The sequence below is a fragment of the Delphinapterus leucas genome, chromosome 8 (assembly GCF_059928025.1).
Source record: "Delphinapterus leucas isolate spDelLeu-1000000601 "Yukka" chromosome 8, BTC_Dleu_Yukka2, whole genome shotgun sequence".
NCBI lineage: Eukaryota > Metazoa > Chordata > Mammalia > Artiodactyla > Monodontidae > Delphinapterus > Delphinapterus leucas.
The window spans coordinates 54,814,212-54,833,442 of NC_143136.1; the positions used below are offsets into that span (position 1 = coordinate 54,814,212).

Sequence of the window (19,231 nt, forward strand, 5' to 3'; positions counted from 1 at the left end):
GGTTCTGTTATTACGAATTATGTGGTTGAGAGGAGAGATGTTGCCAGTGTCCAGTGGTCACCTCTTTCAACTACATCAAAGAAAAAGAGCCACTTTGCTAAACATCTTACTGAAGGCAATCAGTATGTCTTCCGAGTAGCTGCTGAGAACCAGTATGGACGTGGTCCTTTTGTAGAAACACCTAAACCCATCAAGGCTCTGGATCCCCTACGTAAGTTGCTCTCTTTGGATACAAAAGTACTGTTTTACTGTTTTGAGAATATTGTTTATTCATCATAACTTCTTCTTCTTAAAAGATCCTCCAGGGCCACCCAAGAACCTACACCATGTAGATGTTGACAAGACTGAAGTCTCCCTTGTTTGGAATAAGCCAGATCGTGATGGTGGCTCTCCAATCACTGGATATTTGGTGGAATATCAAGAAGAGGGCACCCAAGACTGGATTAAGTTCAAGACTGTGACAAACTTAGAGTGTGTTGTTACCGGACTACAGCAAGGAAAGACCTATAGATTCCGTGTAAAAGCTGAAAACATTGTGGGTCTTGGTCTTCCTGACACAACTATCCCAATAGAATGTCAAGAAAAACTAGGTAATTTTTAGATTGGAATTATTTTCTTTCTTTTTAAAATTATTCGTATTGTGAAAATCAAAATCTAATTTCCTCATGTTTCCTTTCCAGTGCCTCCATCTGTGGAGCTGGATGTGAAATTAATTGAAGGCCTTGTGGTAAAAGCTGGAACTACAGTCAGATTCCCTGCCATTATAAGAGGTGTACCTGTTCCTACTGCAAAGTGGACAACCGATGGGAATGAGATTAAAACAGATGAACACTATACAGTTGAAACTGACAACTTCTCATCAGTACTCACCATTAAGAACTGCTTAAGGAGAGACACTGGGGAACATCAGATCACAGTTTCCAATGCAGCTGGCACCAAAACAGTGGCTGTACATCTTACTGTTCTTGATGTTCCTGGTCCACCAACAGGCCCTATTAATATTCTGGAAGTTACCCCTGAACATATGACTATCTCATGGCAGCCACCTAAGGATGATGGAGGAAGCCCTGTGATAAATTATATTGTTGAGAAAAAAGACACAAAGAAAGACACATGGGGTGTTGTCTCTTCAGGAAGCAGTAAGACAAAGCTGAAAGTCCCACATCTGCAGAAGGGCTGTGAATATGTCTTCCGAGTGAAAGCAGAGAATAAGATTGGTGTTGGCCCTCCCCTTGACTCCATACCTACTGTTGCTAAACATAAGTTTAGTCCTCCATCTCCCCCTGGTAAACCAGTAGTCACTGACATTACTGAAAATGCTGCAACAGTGTCTTGGACTCTGCCAAAATCTGATGGTGGCAGTCCAATAACTGGTTACTATGTGGAACGTCGAGAAGTAACAGGCAAATGGATGAGGGTCAACAAAACACCTCTAGTGGACATGAAGCTTAGAGTGACTGGACTCTATGAGGGAAATACATATGAGTTTAGAGCTTTTGCTGAGAATCTTGCAGGACTAAGCAATCCGTCCCCAAGTTCTGATCCAATAAAAGCTTGCCGGCCCATCAAACCACCTGGACCACCTATTAATCCTAAGCTGAAAGACAAGACCAGAGAAACAGCTGACCTGGTGTGGACAAAGCCTCTCAGTGATGGTGGCAGCCCCATTCTGGGCTATGTAGTGGAATGTCAGAAAGCTGGAGCAACACAGTGGAGCAGGATTAATAAAGATGAACTCATTAGGCAATGTGCCTTTAGGGTACCTGGACTAATTGAAGGAAATGAGTACAGATTCCGTATAAAGGCAGCTAATATTGTGGGAGAGGGAGAGCCAAGAGAACTAGCAGAATCTGTGATTGCAAAGGACATCCTTCATCCTCCAGAAGTAGAACTTGATGTTACCTGTCGTGATGTTATTACCGTCAGAGTGGGTCAAACTATCCGCATTCTTGCTCGGGTCAAAGGCAGACCTCAACCAGACATAACTTGGTCCAAGGAAGGCAAAGCGTTGGCCCGAGAAAAGCGGGTTGACCTAATTCACGATCTACCTCGTGCTGAGTTGCAAATTAAAGAAGCCGTTAGAGCTGATCATGGCAAGTATATCATCTCAGCTAAGAACAGCAGTGGACATGCCCAAGGTTCTGCTATCGTTAATGTCCTTGACAGACCTGGACCTTGCCAGAATTTAAAGATCAGCAACGTAACCAAAGAGAACTGTACAATTTCTTGGGAAAACCCTCTAGATAACGGTGGCTCAGAGATAACAAACTTCATAGTGGAATATCGCAAACCAAACCAGAAAGGCTGGTCAATTGTTGCTTCAGATGTCACTAAGCGATTAATCAAGGCCAACCTTTTAGCCAACCATGAATACTATTTCCGAGTTTGTGCAGAAAATAAAGTAGGTGTTGGGCCAACCACTGAAACAAAAACTCCAATTCTGGCTATTAACCCTATTGATAGACCAGGTGAGCCTGAAAACCTTCATATTGCAGATAAAGGAAAGACATTTGTCTACCTAAAATGGAGGCGGCCTGATTATGATGGCGGTAGCCCAAATCTATCATATCATGTTGAAAGGAAGCTGAAGGGCTCTGATGACTGGGAAAGAGTGCATAAAGGAAGCATTAAAGAAACCCACTACATGGTTGACAAATGTGTTGAAAACCAGATTTATGAGTTCAGAGTGCAAACGAAGAATGAAGGTGGGGAAAGTGACTGGGTGAAGACAGAGGAAGTTGTTGTAAAGGAAGACTTGCAGAAACCAGTACTTGATCTGAAATTAAGTGGTGTGCTAACTGTCAAAGCAGGGGACACCATTCGACTTGAGGCAGGTGTTAGAGGCAAACCATTTCCAGAAGTTTCATGGACGAAGGACAAAGATGCGACAGACCTAACAAGATCACCAAGGGTCAAGATTGCTACCAGTGGTGATTCATCTAAATTTTCTCTTACTAAAGCAAAGCGAAGTGATGGTGGTAAATATGTAATTACAGCAACTAATGTAGCTGGCAGTTTTGTGGCCTTTGCCACTGTCAATGTTTTAGATAAGCCTGGGCCTATAAGAAATCTGAAAATTTTTGATGTGTGTAGTGATAGGTGTTCTCTTCGCTGGGATCCACCAGAGGATGATGGTGGCTGTGAAATCCAAAATTATATTTTAGAAAAATGTGAGAGCAAGAGAATGGTTTGGTCTACGTTTTCTGCTGCTATCTTAACACCTGGTACTACAGTAACACGTCTCATAGAAGGGAATGAATATATTTTCAGAGTCCGTGCAGAAAATAAAATAGGCACAGGGCCTCCAACAGAAAGTAAATCAGTCATTGCAAAAACCAAATATGATAGACCTGGTCGCCCTGACCCCCCAGAAGTCACTAAAGTAAGCAAAGAAGAGATGACTGTGGTTTGGACGCCACCTGAATATGATGGTGGAAAGTCCATCACAGGATACTATTTGGAGAAAAAGGAAAAGCATTCAACACGATGGGTCCCTGTCAACAAGAGTGCGATCCCTGAGAGACGTTTGAAGGTACAGAATCTCCTCCCAGGACATGAATATCAGTTCCGTGTCAAGGCAGAAAATGAAGTTGGAATTGGAGAACCAAGCTTGCCATCAAGGCCGGTGGTGGCAAAAGACCCCATAGGTATGATGTTCTTGCTTTTTCTGGTATTACACCAACTCTTAATCTCAGGCACAGAGGTATTAGACAAATAAGTTAAATCCACAGCATCAAAACTTTAATCTTAGCCAGTAGTTTTCCAAATAGATCTTTTACCAAATCGCCTAAAATGTACAAACAATGGTAGATTCTAATCTTATGAAGGAAAATAAGGAGGACTGAGTAATTGAGAAATTGAATGTACTATCTGTGGTTAATTAAGGATGGACTATATAGAATTACTCATTAACGTATCACTAGTAGTTGTTAACCGTGTGTAAATTTATTCTTATATAATTTACTTTCAGAACCACCTGGTCCACCAACCAATCTCAAAGTGGTTGATACAACCAAAAGTTCCATAACTCTTGGGTGGGGAAAACCGGTGTATGATGGTGGCGCACCAATCATTGGATATGTTGTGGAAATGAGACCAAAGAGACCAGATACATCACCTGATGAAGGCTGGAAAAGGTGTAGTGCTGCAGCGCAACTCGTTCGCATGGAATTTACCGTGACCAGCTTGGATGAAAACCAGGAATATGAGTTCAGGGTTTGTGCCCAAAACCAAGTTGGCATTGGGCGCCCTGCAGAACTAAAGGACGCTATTAAACCTAAAGAAATCCTAGGTGAGGCCCTATGTTATCACTTGATTCATTCATGTTTCACTTCTCACATGATTTCCCCACATTCTGAAGTCAACTGACGGCTTTCGTGTCATTTGCAGAACCTCCAGAGATTGATTTGGACGCCAGCATGAGAAAACTGGTCACAGTGAGAGCAGGATGCCCTATTCGACTATTTGCCATAGTGAGAGGGCGACCAGCCCCTAAGGTCACTTGGCGAAAAGTGGGTATTGATAACGTGGTCCGAAAGGGACAAGTTGATCTGGTTGATACTATGGCCTTCCTTGTCATCCCCAATTCTACCCGTGATGACTCAGGAAAATATTCCCTGACGCTTGTGAACCTGGCTGGAGAAAAGGCCGTGTTCGTGAATGTCAGAGTATTAGGTGGGTTATAAACAAGCGTCTTCCTCCCCTTCAAAAATGCCTTAGTTAATAAGGAGGCTGAGGGGACTCGTATATATGATTTTGTCGTCCTTCACAGATACTCCTGGACCTGTGTCTGATTTAAAAGTTTCGGATGTCACTAAAACATCATGCCACATTTCCTGGGCCCCTCCCGAGAACGATGGTGGGAGCCAAGTGACACATTACATTGTGCAGAAACGTGAGGCAGATAGAAAGACGTGGTCGACAGTCACCCCAGAAGTCAAGAAAACGAGCTTCCACGTCACCAATCTTGTCCCTGGGACTGAGTATTTCTTCAGAGTAACTGCTGTCAATGAGTATGGCCCCGGCGTCCCAACAGACATCCCCAAACCAGTGCTCGCAACAGATCCTCTAAGTAAGTTACATCCCTTCTCCCTCCTTTTAACTCCAGTCCCTGACCTCAGCAAAATCAAGATACCGAAACATTTTACTCCACTAATGAAAGGGCCTTCACTTGTAGAAACCTAAACAGTACAAATAAATACCTAACTCACTCACTGAAGACTTTTCTGATCTGACTCATCCGTGTCCTTTTTACTTTCAACATCCCGAACCATAGTTTCCATATACTTTGAAGCAAGTGGCATACGAAAACATTTATGCGTATTTCCAAAGGGATGGATTAGGTTACCCGGGTGGTTTTTTCTTCTAGGTGAGCCGGATCCCCCCAGGAAACTAGAAGTTACTGAAATGACAAAGAACAGTGCTGCGTTAGCCTGGTTACCTCCCCTGCGCGATGGAGGTGCCAAGGTCGACGGCTACGTCGTTAGTTACAGAGACGAAGAGCTCCCTGCAGGTCACTGGACAGAGTACTCGGTGGTGAAAGACCTCAGCCTTGTCGTCACCGGCCTCAAGGAAGGAAAGAAATACAAATTTAGGGTAGCGGCTAGAAATGCCGTTGGAGTCAGTTTGCCAAGAGAAGCTGAGGGAGTGTATGAAGCCAAAGCACAGCTGTGTAAGTAGTCAGAGTCGTTTTCCATGCGATAAAAGTTTATGAGGATTTTCTTTTGACATGTAGATGTTTATCCCTGAAGAAGCTAGTTCCAGAAGTACTTGAAATATAGTAGAGAACAGTGGTTTGGAAACATCTGGACCCACAACAGGTAGTAAATACACCTTAAATCATGACACAGGACACACGTACATATATATGACTTAGAAAAAGTTTCTTAAAGCAACACCCATTCTTATCATGTATGCTGGCCTCAGATATTCTCAATTCGTTTCGATCCCATTCTCTTTAAAAAGTTTTAGCAGTAATGCAAACATTAATTTGAATCCACTAATGGGTTGCAATCCACAATTTGAAAAGCACTAGTATAGTTCCCCACCAGAGGAAATTTAACCTCCCTGACAAATTAACGTATCTTTATCTTACTTTTAGTGCCACCCAAGATCCTTATGCCAGAGCAAATTATTATCAAAGCTGGGAAGAAACTCCGAATTGAAGCCCATGTGTATGGAAAGCCTCATCCGATCTGTAAATGGAAAAAAGGAGAAGATGAAGTTGTCACATCCAGCCACCTGGCAGTACATAAAGCAGACAATTCTTCAGTTCTGATCATAAAAGATGTTACTAGGAAAGACAGCGGTTACTATAGCCTCACTGCAGAAAACAGTTCTGGGACAGACACTCAGAAAATCAAAGTTATCGTCATGGGTAGGTTACGTGTTAGACAAATGGCCATCCAAATATGAGTATCAGAAACATATTTTACAGTCAAATCCCTATTCTTACATTTCTTTCCTCTCGGTTCATGCAGACGTTCCTGGACCCCCTCAGCCTCCGTTTGACATTTCTGACATAGATGCCGATGCCTGCTCCCTGTCATGGCACATCCCCCTGGAGGACGGAGGCAGTAACATCACCAATTACATAGTGGAGAAGTGTGACGTGAGCAGGGGTGACTGGGTGACAGCGCTAGCTTCAGTGACAAAAACTTCCTGCAGGGTTGGAAAACTGATCCCAGGCCAAGAGTATATCTTCCGGGTCCGTGCTGAGAATCGATTTGGCATTTCAGAGCCTCTCACATCTCCAAAGATGCTGGCTAAGTTCCCATTTGGTATGTTTCTTTCAGGAAGAAAAAAAAATTGTGTTTTCTTTCTAGTCTGTTACTTAGGCTAGAAACTGATATTTCCCTGAACTTCATCTCCAGATGTTCCCAGTGAACCCAAGAATGCACGAGTCACCAAAGTCAACAAAGACTGCATATTCGTGGCGTGGGATAGACCAGACAGCGATGGAGGGAGCCCCATTACCGGCTACCTGATTGAACGCAAAGAAAGAAACAGTTTGCTCTGGGTGAAAGCTAACGATTCCCCTGTCCGGTCAACTGAATATCCCTGTGCTGGCCTGGTAGAAGGCCTTGAGTATTCATTCAGAATCTATGCCCTAAATAAAGCTGGACCCAGCCCACCCAGCAAACCAACTGAATATGTAACTGCGAGAACGCCAGTTGGTGAGTAATTTTTTTGAGTAATTTTTTTTTTTAAAGTATTATGAGGACACATTTAAATCTTGGAGTCTCTGAAGGTTACTATTTCCATTCAGGAATATGTTCTGGGTGATACTGTGAAACACAGAGTTTAAAATCTCTGCTGTTAAGATCAATGCTGAGAATATCTCTTTTGGTTTTAGATCCTCCTGGAAAGCCTGAAGTTACTGATGTTTCCAAGAGTACTGTGTCCCTCATCTGGGCCCGTCCAAAGCATGATGGAGGCAGCAAAATTGCTGGCTATTTCGTAGAAGCTTGCAAACTTCCTGGTGATAAGTGGGTACGGTGTAATACTTCACCTCACCAGATTCCCCAGGAAGAGTACACAGCTACTGGCCTAGAAGAGAATGCTCAGTATCAATTTAGAGCAATTGCCAAGACTGCGGTAAACATTAGCCAGCCTTCTGAACCTTCTGATCCAGTGACTATCATGGCAGAAAATGGTAAGATTCTGTTGAACATCACAGGCAAAGGTGGACAGCACTCATAATGTATATTTCTCCTAATAAAAAACTAAATCTACACCTAAGGAAATAAGGACAAGTAAAATGATAGGTACTTTGTATACAAACACTAAAAAATGATTATGGAGAATCTTAATAATACGCTAAACTAAAAAACAGGATACAAAACTGTGTGGACCGCATAATTTTAACCATACACAGGCACAGGCACAAGAAGGTGCCAAAGAAATGCACCAAAATGATAAGAGTGAAGCTTTAAGGATGCTGGAATGATGGGCGATCTTTACTTTTTTCTTTATGCTTTCAGCATTATCAAATTTCGGCATTTCTTTTACAATGAATAATGTTACTTTAAAAAAATCCCACCTTGAAAAAGACAGCGTATGAATTTCCGACTTTTATCAGTAAGAATTATATAATATAGCTTTGCATATATTAAATCCTTTTATCTTATTTCTTTCCAGTTCCTCCCAGGATAGACCTGAGTGTGGCTATGAAATCTTTGCTCACTGTGAAAGCTGGAACTAATGTTTGCCTGGATGCTACTGTTTTTGGTAAACCAATGCCCACAGTCTCTTGGAAGAAGGACGGGACGCCGCTGAAAGCATCAGAAGGCATCAAGATGGCCATGCAGCGGAACCTGTGTACCCTGGAGCTGTTCAGCGTGAGTCGGAAAGACTCAGGGGACTATACCATCACTGCCAAAAACGCAAGTGGCTCCAAATCAGCCACCATCAAGCTCAAAGTGTTAGGTAACTAAAGCACTTCACTAGAATCTCATGTTTCACTTTGGTTAATGTGATGTCATAGAATTTACAAAATAATATGTGAGAAGAGATACCTATCTCGATGTATCTTTCGTCATCGCGGAATTATTCTCATCACAGAACAAGAGCGTTTTACAGCCGAAAAGACCACTAGAGATCACATATTCCAGTTACATAATTTTAGATATGAGGAAATTAAGATTCGGAAAAATTAAGTAACTTCCAAGGTCGTATAGGAAGTTAATGACAACATAAAGGCTGCAGCCCAGGTCTCCAGACCTCCACTCTACTCATTCCCTATTTCACATGTGCGAGTGAAAGACTTCACTTTTCTTTCTTATCCTTTCAGATAAACCAGGTCCTCCAGCATCTGTTAAAATCAACAAAATGTATTCAGATCGTGCAATGCTTTCTTGGGAACCTCCTCTTGAAGATGGGGGCTCAGAAATCACCAACTATGTTGTTGACAAACGTGAAACGAGCAGACCCAACTGGGCACAAGTCTCTGCCACTGTGCCCATCACCAGCTGCAGCGTGGAGAAACTGATAGAAGGCCATGAGTATCAGTTCCGAATTTGTGCTGAAAATAAATACGGAGTGGGCGACCCGATCTTAACTGAACCAGCAATTGCTAAAAACCCATATGGTAAGAACATTTTCCTGAGGTTTTTCTCTCTTTTTTTAAACATCTTTATTGGAGTATAAATGCTTTACAATGGTGTGTTAGTTTCTGCTGTAAAACAAAGTGAATCAGCTATACGTATACATATATCCCCATATCCCCTCCCTCTTGGGTCTCCCTCCCCCGCTCCCTATCCCACCCCTCTAGGTGGTCACAGAGCACCGAGCTGATCTCCCTGTGCTATGCGGCTGCTTCCCACTAGCTATCTGTTTCACATTTGGTAGTGTATATGTGTCCATGCCACTCTCTCACTTCGTCCCAGCTTACCCTTACCCGTCCCCGTATCCTCAAGTCCATTCTCTAGGTCTGCGTCTTTATTCCTGTCCTGCCCCTACATTCTTCAGAACGATTTTTTTTTTTTTAAGATTCCATATATATGTGTTAGCATACGGTATTTGTTTTTTTCTTTCTGACTTCACTCTGTATGACAGACTCAAGGTCCATCCACCTCACTACAAATAACTCATTTTACTTTTTAAATATTACCTTTTAGACTGGGACATTAACTTGTCAATCAATCTCTGCAGACCCACCCGGACGCTGTGATCCTCCTGTTATTAGCAACATCACCAAAGATCACATGACAGTAAGCTGGAAACCACCAGCAGATGATGGCGGCTCCCCCATCACTGGCTATTTGCTTGAAAAGCGGGAAACCCAGGCAATTAACTGGACTAAGGTCAACAGAAAACCCGTTATAGAAAGAACGATAAAAGCAACAGGTCTCCAAGAAGGCACGGAATATGAGTTCCGAGTTACAGCTATAAATAAGGCTGGACCAGGCAAACCCAGTGACGTATCCAAAGCTGCTTATGCCCAAGATCCTCTGTGTAAGTTTTCATGAGAGAGTCCAATATTCTGTGTTATAATCAACATTCAACAACTGGGAATGAGGTTTTAATGAAAATTTTCTATTATTATTTATCCTCAGATCCTCCTGGTCCACCAGCTTTTCCCAAAGTATATGATACAACCCATAGCTCTGTGAGTCTATCTTGGGGCAAGCCAGCCTATGACGGTGGTAGCCCTATCATTGGTTACCTTGTTGAAGTAAAACGAGCTGATTCTGATAACTGGGTGAGGTGCAATTTACCACAGAAGCTACAGAAAACCCGCTTTGAGGTTACCGGCCTAATGGAAAACACAGAATATCAGTTCCGCGTGTATGCCGTTAATAAGATAGGATATAGTGACCCCAGCGATGTGCCAGATAAACACTGTCCCAAGGACATTTTAAGTAAGTATTACCAGGAAAAATATACAGAACTCTTCTCATCAGTCATATTGTAAGAGGGAGTAAGTATGGGACTCCCTTATGTAGATTTAGTTATTTATAAGAAGTTTTAGGGTTGGTAACTCTACAAGTATCAATACATTTTAGGAGAGCTGGGTTGGTACTTTATGGTATTGTATAATAAGCTCAATGGAATGCAAGTATGAGAATTTCATGGCTTCAAAAGAATACAGAATATAGGAATTTTATTCTGAGAATAAAAAGATTTTTTTAAACTAAGTAGTGAGCTATTTATCATTCTTAGGTTTTTATTTTCTCTTCTAATCTACCCCTCTCCATAAGTATATAATGGTAAGCTCTCCATCATCTTAATTTCTCTTCTCACCATTTCTTCTATTCACTTATTCTCCCTAACCAGTGCTCCTTTTACTTCGAATTACTTGGTATTATACTTCACCTTCTGTGTACTTTACTTTTCTTCCTACAATGAAATGAAGAGTATATAGCGGAGTGCCTTCACTGGAAGAAAGCCAAAAACCAATCATCTACTTTTAATATACAGAGAGTTTAAGAGTATATAAGGTTCATGAGATGAGATGCAGATCCTCCAGGGAAAACTTGGGTCAGCCTATAGGATATTGGAAAATAGAAAGATCAATAATTGCTAAAGAGTATTAAAATCGTTGGCAACGGGACTTCCCTGGTGGCGCAGTGGTTAAGAATCTGCCTGCCACTGCAGGGGACACGGGTTCGAGCCCTGGTCGGGGAAGATCCCACATGCTGCGGAGCAACTAAGCTGGTGCGCCACAACTACTGAGCCTGCGCTCTAGAGCCCACGATCCACAACTACTGAGCCCGCGTGCCTAGAGCCTGTGCTCCACAACAAAGAGTAGCCCCCACTCACCACAACTAGAGAAAGCCTGCACGCAGCAACGAAGACCCAAAGTAGCCAATAAATTAATTAATTAATTAATTTAAAAAAATAGTTGGCAGAAGTTTTGAGGATTATATTAAGGATTTTCTAAAGAACTAGATAGAGATCAGTTATGGAAAGAAACATATTTTAGGAGTGATCAGGCCAGTTCTTGGAAATACATTTGACCATTATTACTCTGTCTTTACTCCAACATTAAACAGTTCCACCTGAGGGAGAACTTGATGCTGATTTGAGGAAAACACTCATATTACGTGCTGGAGTTACAATGAGACTGTATGTACCAGTAAAAGGACGTCCACCTCCCAAGATAACTTGGTCTAAACCAAATGTCAATCTAAGAGAAAGGATTGGACTGGACATAAAGTCAACTGACTTTGACACTTTCTTGCGCTGTGAAAATGTGAACAAATATGATGCAGGAAAATATATCTTGACTCTGAAGAACAGCTGTGGTACAAAAGAATATACCATTGTAGTGAAAGTGCTTGGTAAGTCCACTTGAAAAAACAATCATATATATGCTTAAAATGTAGTCTATGTATTTTTTACATATTCATTTCTTATCTACCCACTATTTATTCAGATACTCCTGGGCCACCCGTCAATGTGACTGTCAAAGAAATATCCAAAGATTCTGCTTATGTTACCTGGGATCCTCCCATTATTGACGGCGGAAGCCCCATCATAAACTATGTGGTAGAAAAGCGTGACGCAGAGAGGAAGTCCTGGTCCACCGTGACAACGGAGTGCTCCAAAACAAGCTTCAGAGTTTCTAACTTGGAGGAAGGAAAATCCTACTTCTTCAGGGTGTTTGCGGAAAACGAGTACGGCATTGGTGATCCCAGTGAAACACGTGATGCCGTGAAAGCTTCCGGTGAGCAAATAAGCTACCATCCCGTCATTTTGAGTGACATCTTACCTTGGTTATCCAGGGCTTAGACTTATCGTTTCTCCTTTGCTTTAGAAACCCCTGGACCAGTTGTGGACCTTAAAGTGACGTCTGTGACCAAGTCATCTTGTAGCATAGGCTGGAAAAAGCCTCGCAGCGATGGTGGGAGTCGAATTATCGGATATGTCGTCGATATCCTGACTGAAGAAAATAAGTGGCAACGAGTAATGAAATCACTAAACTTACAGTATTCCATGAAAGATTTGACTGAAGGGGAGGAATACACCTTCAGAGTGAGTGCTGAGAATGAAAACGGAGAAGGGACCCCAAGTGAAATCACTGTTGTGGCAAAGGATGATGTCGGTAAGCCTTCAGCCATCATCTCCATTTTCCCTTTGTCATCAAAAGTGCCCTCTTGAGCCCTGCTCACTGGCTTATGTAAAAATCCTTTAAAAACTATAACGATCTGAAAAAACTAACTGCCTGGCATTAAAAATAACAATAACTTATCTCTGCTGTTTTACAGTGGCTCCTGACCTTGACTTAAAGGACCTTCCTGGTTTGTGCTACTTGGCTAAAGAAAACAGCAACTTCCGTCTTAAGATCCCCATAAAAGGCAAGCCAGCTCCATCTGTGTCCTGGAAGAAAGGAGAGGATCCTCTGGCAACAGACACAAGGGTCAGTATCGAGTCATCTGCAGTTAACACAACTCTTGTAGTGAATGACTGCCAAAAATCTGATGCTGGAAAATACACAATCACACTGAAGAATGTTGCCGGCACCAAGGAAGGAACCCTCTCCATAAAAGTTGTCGGCAAGCCTGGCATCCCCACCGGACCGATCAAATTTGACGAAGTCACAGCAGAAGCCATGACCTTAAAGTGGGGTCCTCCAAAGGACGACGGAGGTTCTGAGATCACCAACTATATCCTAGAGAAGAGAGATTCAGTAAACAACAAGTGGGTGACATGTGCCTCAGCTGTCCAGAAAACCACCTTTAGAGTCATGAGACTTCTTGAGGGTATGGAATACACCTTCAGGGTCAGTGCCGAAAATAAATACGGTGTAGGAGAGGGCTTGAAATCGGAGCCAATTGTTGCTAGACATCCATTTGGTAAGTGTCTCAAGGTCAGAAAACATAAAGCAAAACATGGTTCTGGCTTATTTATAATACATTCCTGATTATAAATCTTGCATTATCTATTTTTTCCTAGATGTGCCCGATGCTCCCCCACCTCCCAGTATTGTGGATGTCAGACATGATTCCGTATCTCTAACTTGGACTGACCCCAGGAGAACTGGAGGCTCTCCAATCACAGGTATTTAGTTGGCTCTTACCCTACAGCGTTTACATTACGACTTCTTCCAAATCTTGCTCCCTGAGAACCAGTTGAATCTGTACTCCTTATTCATAGCACTACCTGCACATACAAAAATGTATTTTCCTTTTTTCAGTTCATTATGCATTCAGTACATGAAGCATTCGGCTAATTCACTAAGCTAACGCTTAATTTCAATGCAAACCTCCTAATGTAATAGTTAATAAAGGCTTTCTTAATGATATCTATTTTTGTAAGTTAAAACTTTTTGACAGAAGGTGCAATAGATGTCTATTCCAAGAGGAAAAAATGGCTCTATGCCTAGGTAATAAAAGTATACATACAAGCAAGAATGATTACTTGTTCCGTGCGTGTGTGTGTGTATGTGTGTGTGTGTGTACGTATGTAATTTAAAAATCAGGCTACATTTGTACTTTCTATGTGAATTGACACATCACTGGATCTTTTGTAGGGTATCATATCGAGTCCAAGGAAAGAAATAGCCTTTTGTGGAAGAGGGCTAACAAGACTCCTGTTAGGATGAAAGACTTCAAAGTGACAGGACTAACTGAAGGTCTGGAATATGAATTCCGAGTTATGGCAATCAATTTAGCAGGAGTAGGCAAGCCAAGCCTGCCATCAGAGCCAGTTGTGGCACTTGATCCAATTGGTAAGTCGTTATACAAAGCAAAATCCAGGTGTATTTTCTTCATGAAGAGAACATTGGTGTGTGTTTGACTGGGTTTCTTTGTCTGTTTTTTGCTTTATTTTAGATCCTCCTGGCAAACCTGAGGTTATTAATGTAACAAGGAATTCAGTGACTCTCATTTGGACTGAACCCAAATATGATGGTGGTCATAAGTTGACTGGATACATAGTGGAGAAGCGAGATCTTCCCTCTAAATCTTGGATGAAAGCCAACCATGTTAATGTCACAGATTGTGCCTTTACTGTTACTGACCTTGTTGAGGGTGGAAAATATGAATTCAGAATTAGAGCAAAGAATACAGCAGGTGCTATCAGTGCTCCATCAGAAAGTACAGGAACCATTATTTGCAAGGATGAATATGGTAGGTCTATTTTACTTTTTATGCACATAAACAAAAGTAAATTAAGCGTCCTTCCTTTTCCGATTAAAATGCTCTTTTTTTCTTTGCAGAGGCACCAACCATTGTCCTTGATCCCACAATAAAGGATGGGCTAACAGTTAAAGCAGGTGACACCATTGTTTTGAATGCCATTAGCATTCTCGGCAAGCCCCTTCCAAAGTCAAGCTGGTCCAGGGCAGGAAAAGACATCAGACCATCAGACATCGTTCAGATAACTTCAACCCCAACATCTTCCATGCTTGCTATCAAGTATGCCACTAGAAAAGATGCTGGTGAATACACCATCACTGCTACCAATGCTTTTGGCACAAAGGAGGAGCATGTGAAGGTGACAGTCCTCGATGTACCTGGTCCCCCAGGTCCGATCGAAGTCAGTAATGTTTCTGCTGAAAAAGCAACGCTTACATGGACACCTCCCTTAGAAGATGGCGGCTCACCAATTAAGTCTTATGTTCTTGAAAAGAGAGAAACCAGCCGACTTTTGTGGACAGTGTTTGCCGAAGATATTCAGTCTTGCAGGCATGTGGCAACCAAACTTATCCAGGGAAATGAGTACCTCTTCCGGGTCTCAGCTGTAAACCAGTATGGCAAAGGGGAGCCCGTACAGTCCGAACCTGTCAAGATGGTAGACAGATTTGGTACGTAGAGCATATAAAGGAACTGATATGTAAGCATTTGCAGCAGAATTTAGGAAATCATAGATGTCTCATAAATTTGCTTTCTTTTCAGGTCCACCTGGCCCCCCTGGAAAACCAGAGGTGTCCAATGTCACTAAAAACACTGCCACTGTCAGTTGGAAAAGACCAGTTGATGATGGTGGCAGTGAGATCACAGGGTATCATGTAGAAAGGAGAGAGAAGAAAGGCTTGCGATGGGTGAGAGCAACAAAGACTCCAGTTTCCGATCTCAGATTCAAAGTAACAGGACTGCAAGAAGGAAACACCTACGAATTCCGTGTCAGTGCAGAGAACAAAGCAGGAATTGGTCCACCTAGTGATACTTCAAATCCTGTTCTAATGAAAGATGTAGCATGTTAGTATTTATCTTTTTCAATACAGCTCATTTGGGAGTGCCAATATTTTATATAATTTATACAAAAGCCAAACCCTTGACACTTTTGTGCCTTTGTCTCCTTTTCAGATCCCCCAGGACCACCCTCAAATGCACGTGTCACTGATACCACCAAGAAATCTGCTTCTTTGGCATGGGGCAAGCCTCATTATGACGGTGGGCTTGAAATCACTGGCTATGTCGTAGAGCATCAAAAAGTAGGAGATGATGCCTGGATAAAGGATACGACAGGAACCACCCTCAGAATCACCGAGTTTGTCGTCCCTGATCTTCAGACTAAAGAAAAATACAATTTTAGAATCAGTGCCATCAACGATGCAGGTGTTGGGGAGCCAGCAGTGATTTCAAATGTTGAAATTGTAGAACGGGAGATGGCTCCTGATTTCGAACTAGATGCTGAGCTTCGAAGAACCCTTGTTGTGAGAGCAGGACTCAGTATTAGAATATTTGTGCCCATTAAAGGTCGTCCTGCTCCTGAAGTGACATGGACCAAAGATGATATCAACCTTAAAAACCGAGCTAACATTGAAAGTACAGAGTCGTTCACGCTCCTGATCATCCCAGAATGTAACAGATATGACACCGGTAAATTTGTGATGACCATTGAAAACCCCGCTGGGAAGAAAAGTGGTTTCGTTAACGTCAGAGTCTTGGATACACCAGGACCTGTCCTTAACCTGAGGCCTACTGACATCACAAAGGAGAGTGTCACCCTGCACTGGGACCTCCCACTGATAGATGGGGGCTCACATATAACAAACTACATTGTGGAGAAACGAGAAGCAACACGGAAATCCTACTCCACGGTCACCACTAAGTGCCATAAATGCACATACAAAGTTACTGGCTTGTCTGAAGGACATGAATACTTCTTCAGAGTGATGGCAGAAAATGAGTATGGAATTGGTGAGCCGACAGAAACAACAGAGCCTGTAAAAGCCTCCGAAGTACCATCACCACCAGACAGTCTTAACATTATGGACATAACTAAGAGCACAGTCAGCCTGGCGTGGCCTAAACCCAAGCACGATGGTGGCAGTAAGATCACTGGCTATGTGATTGAGGCCCAAAGAAAAGGCTCTGACCAGTGGACCCACATCACAACCGTGAAGGGGTTAGAATGTGTTGTGAAGAATCTAACTGAAGGAGAAGAATATACCTTCCAAGTGATGGCAGTGAACAGTGCAGGGAGAAGTGCCCCTAGAGAAAGCCGACCCGTCGTTGTCAAGGAGCAGACAATGCTTCCAGAATTGGATCTCCATGGCATTTATCAAAAATTAGTCATTGCTAAAGCTGGTGACAACATCAAAGTTGAAATTCCAGTGCTAGGTCGACCAAAGCCCACAGTTACATGGAAGAAAGGAGACCAGGTTCTTAAACAGACCCAGAGAGTTAATTTTGAAAACACAGCAACTTCAACCATCTTAAATATCAGTGAGTGTGTAAGAAGCGATAGTGGGCCCTACCCATTAACAGCAAGGAACATTGTGGGAGAGGTTGGTGATGTCATCACCATTCAAGTCCATGATATCCCAGGGCCACCTACTGGACCAATCAAATTTGATGAAGTTTCGTCTGATTTTGTCACCTTCTCTTGGGACCCACCTGAGAATGATGGAGGTGTACCCATAAGCAACTATGTCGTAGAAATGCGACAGACTGACAGTACCACATGGGTTGAGTTAGCAGCCACCGTTATACGCACTACCTACAAAGCCACTCACCTTACTACCGGAGTGGAGTATCAATTCCGGGTAAAAGCTCAAAACAGATACGGAGTTGGACCAGGCATCACATCAGCATCTGTAGTTGCCAACTATCCATTTAAGGTTCCTGGGCCTCCTGGTACCCCTCAGGTAACTGCAGTTACCAAGGATTCAATAATCATCAGCTGGCATGAGCCTCTTTCTGATGGTGGAAGCCCCATTTTAGGATACCACATTGAAAGAAAAGAACGAAATAGTATTCTCTGGCAGACTGTGAGCAAAGCATTAGTACCAGGCAACATTTTCAAATCAAGTGGTCTTGCAGATGGTATTGCTTATGAATTCCGAGTGATCGCAGAAAACATGGCTGGCAAAAGCAAGCCGAGCAAGCCATCTGAACCTATGTCAGCTTTGGATCCCATTGACCAACCTGGGAAACCGGTTCCTCTAAATATTACTAGACACACAGTGACCCTTAAATGGGCTAAGCCTGAATATACTGGAGGCTTTAAAATTACCAGTTATATAGTTGAAAAGAGAGATTTTCCTAATGGACGGTGGCTGAAAGCCAACTTCAGCAACATTTTGGAGAATGAATTTACAGTCAGCGGACTAACAGAAGATGCCGCATACGAATTCCGCGTGATTGCCAAAAACGCTGCTGGTGCTATTAGCCCACCATCTGAGCCATCAGATGCTATCACATGCAGGGACGACATTGAAGCACCAAGGATAATGGTGGATATCATATTTAAGGACACAATTATAATAAAAGCAGGTGAAACATTCAAGCTGGAAGCTGATGTTTCAGGTCGCCCACCTCCAACAATGGAATGGACCAAAGATGGAAAGGAGCTTGAAAACACAGCAAAATTAGAAATTAAAATGGCAGATTTCTCTACTAATCTGGTAAACAAGGATTCACTAAGACGGGATGGCGGTGCCTATACCCTTACAGCAACCAATCCCGGTGGTTTTGCTAAACATATTTTCAATGTCAAAGTCCTTGACAGACCAGGCCCACCTGAAGGACCTTTAGCTATATCTGAAATGACATCAGAAAAATGTGTATTGTCATGGTTGCCTCCACTGGACGATGGAGGTGCCAAAATTGACAATTATGTAGTTCAGAAACGTGAAACCAGCAGACTGGCATGGACGAATGTAGCTTCAGAAGTCCAAGTAACAAGACTAAAGGTCACTAAACTTTTAAAAGGCAATGAATACATATTCCGTGTGATGGCTGTAAATAAATATGGAGTTGGAGAGCCACTGGAATCAGAGCCTGTGCTTGCACTAGATCCTTATGGACCACCTGATCCACCCCAAAATCCTGAAGTTACAACTATTACTAAAGATTCCATGGTTGTCTGCTGGGGACATCCTGACTCTGATGGCGGCAGCGAAATCATCAATTATATTGTGGAACGGCGTGATAAAGCTGGCCAACGCTGGGTGAAATGCAACAAAAAGACTCTTACTGATTTAAGATATAAAGTGTCTGGACTGACAGAAGGACATGAATATGAGTTCCGGATCATGGCTGAGAACGCTGCTGGAATCAGCGCACCAAGTGCTACCAGTCCATTTTATAAAGCCTGTGATGCTGTGTTTAAACCTGGCCCGCCAGGTAACCCGCGTGTTCTAGATACAAGCAGATCATCCATTTCAATTGCTTGGAACAAACCTATCTATGATGGTGGTTCCGAAATCACTGGGTATATGGTTGAGATCGCCCTGCCAGAAGAAGATGAATGGCATATTGTCACTCCACCAGCCGGGCTCAAGGCAACTTCTTACACTATCACCAACCTCACAGAGAACCAGGAATATAAAATCCAC

The 19,231-nt window shown here is 42.6% G+C and overlaps 2 protein-coding genes across 6 annotated transcripts in view; one reads left to right on the forward strand and one right to left on the reverse strand.

Annotated features, from left to right (window-relative positions):
* Positions 1-19,231, forward strand: part of TTN (titin) — a 279,289-nt gene that overhangs the window by 213,572 nt on the left and 46,486 nt on the right. For all 3 annotated transcript variants that reach the window (XM_089916619.1, XM_089916621.1, XM_089916620.1), the window contains 25 exons: positions 1-211; positions 297-590; positions 681-3,647; positions 3,971-4,291; positions 4,390-4,674; positions 4,772-5,071; positions 5,369-5,671; positions 6,101-6,376; positions 6,480-6,779; positions 6,873-7,175; positions 7,355-7,654; positions 8,140-8,427; positions 8,792-9,088; positions 9,652-9,954; positions 10,056-10,361; positions 11,496-11,783; positions 11,879-12,169; positions 12,260-12,547; positions 12,711-13,298; positions 13,399-13,503; positions 13,976-14,173; positions 14,277-14,573; positions 14,663-15,250; positions 15,342-15,644; positions 15,753-19,231. The exon at positions 1-211 is cut by the window's left edge and continues 89 nt beyond it; the exon at positions 15,753-19,231 is cut by the window's right edge and continues 13,627 nt beyond it. In XM_089916619.1, the coding sequence (XP_089772745.1) occupies positions 1-211; positions 297-590; positions 681-3,647; positions 3,971-4,291; positions 4,390-4,674; positions 4,772-5,071; positions 5,369-5,671; positions 6,101-6,376; positions 6,480-6,779; positions 6,873-7,175; positions 7,355-7,654; positions 8,140-8,427; positions 8,792-9,088; positions 9,652-9,954; positions 10,056-10,361; positions 11,496-11,783; positions 11,879-12,169; positions 12,260-12,547; positions 12,711-13,298; positions 13,399-13,503; positions 13,976-14,173; positions 14,277-14,573; positions 14,663-15,250; positions 15,342-15,644; positions 15,753-19,231 (13,479 nt within the window). The remainder of the gene's footprint in view (positions 212-296; positions 591-680; positions 3,648-3,970; positions 4,292-4,389; positions 4,675-4,771; positions 5,072-5,368; positions 5,672-6,100; positions 6,377-6,479; positions 6,780-6,872; positions 7,176-7,354; positions 7,655-8,139; positions 8,428-8,791; positions 9,089-9,651; positions 9,955-10,055; positions 10,362-11,495; positions 11,784-11,878; positions 12,170-12,259; positions 12,548-12,710; positions 13,299-13,398; positions 13,504-13,975; positions 14,174-14,276; positions 14,574-14,662; positions 15,251-15,341; positions 15,645-15,752) is intronic.
* Positions 1-19,231, reverse strand: part of PLEKHA3 (pleckstrin homology domain containing A3) — a 137,190-nt gene that overhangs the window by 22,123 nt on the left and 95,836 nt on the right. For 2 of the 3 annotated variants that reach the window (XR_004022489.2, XR_016394119.1), the window contains exon 9: positions 1-19,231. This exon is cut by the window's left edge; it is cut by the window's right edge and continues 1,049 nt beyond it. The gene's annotated coding sequence lies outside the window, so the exon portion shown is untranslated. The other variant, XR_004022488.2, reaches the window with a different exon arrangement.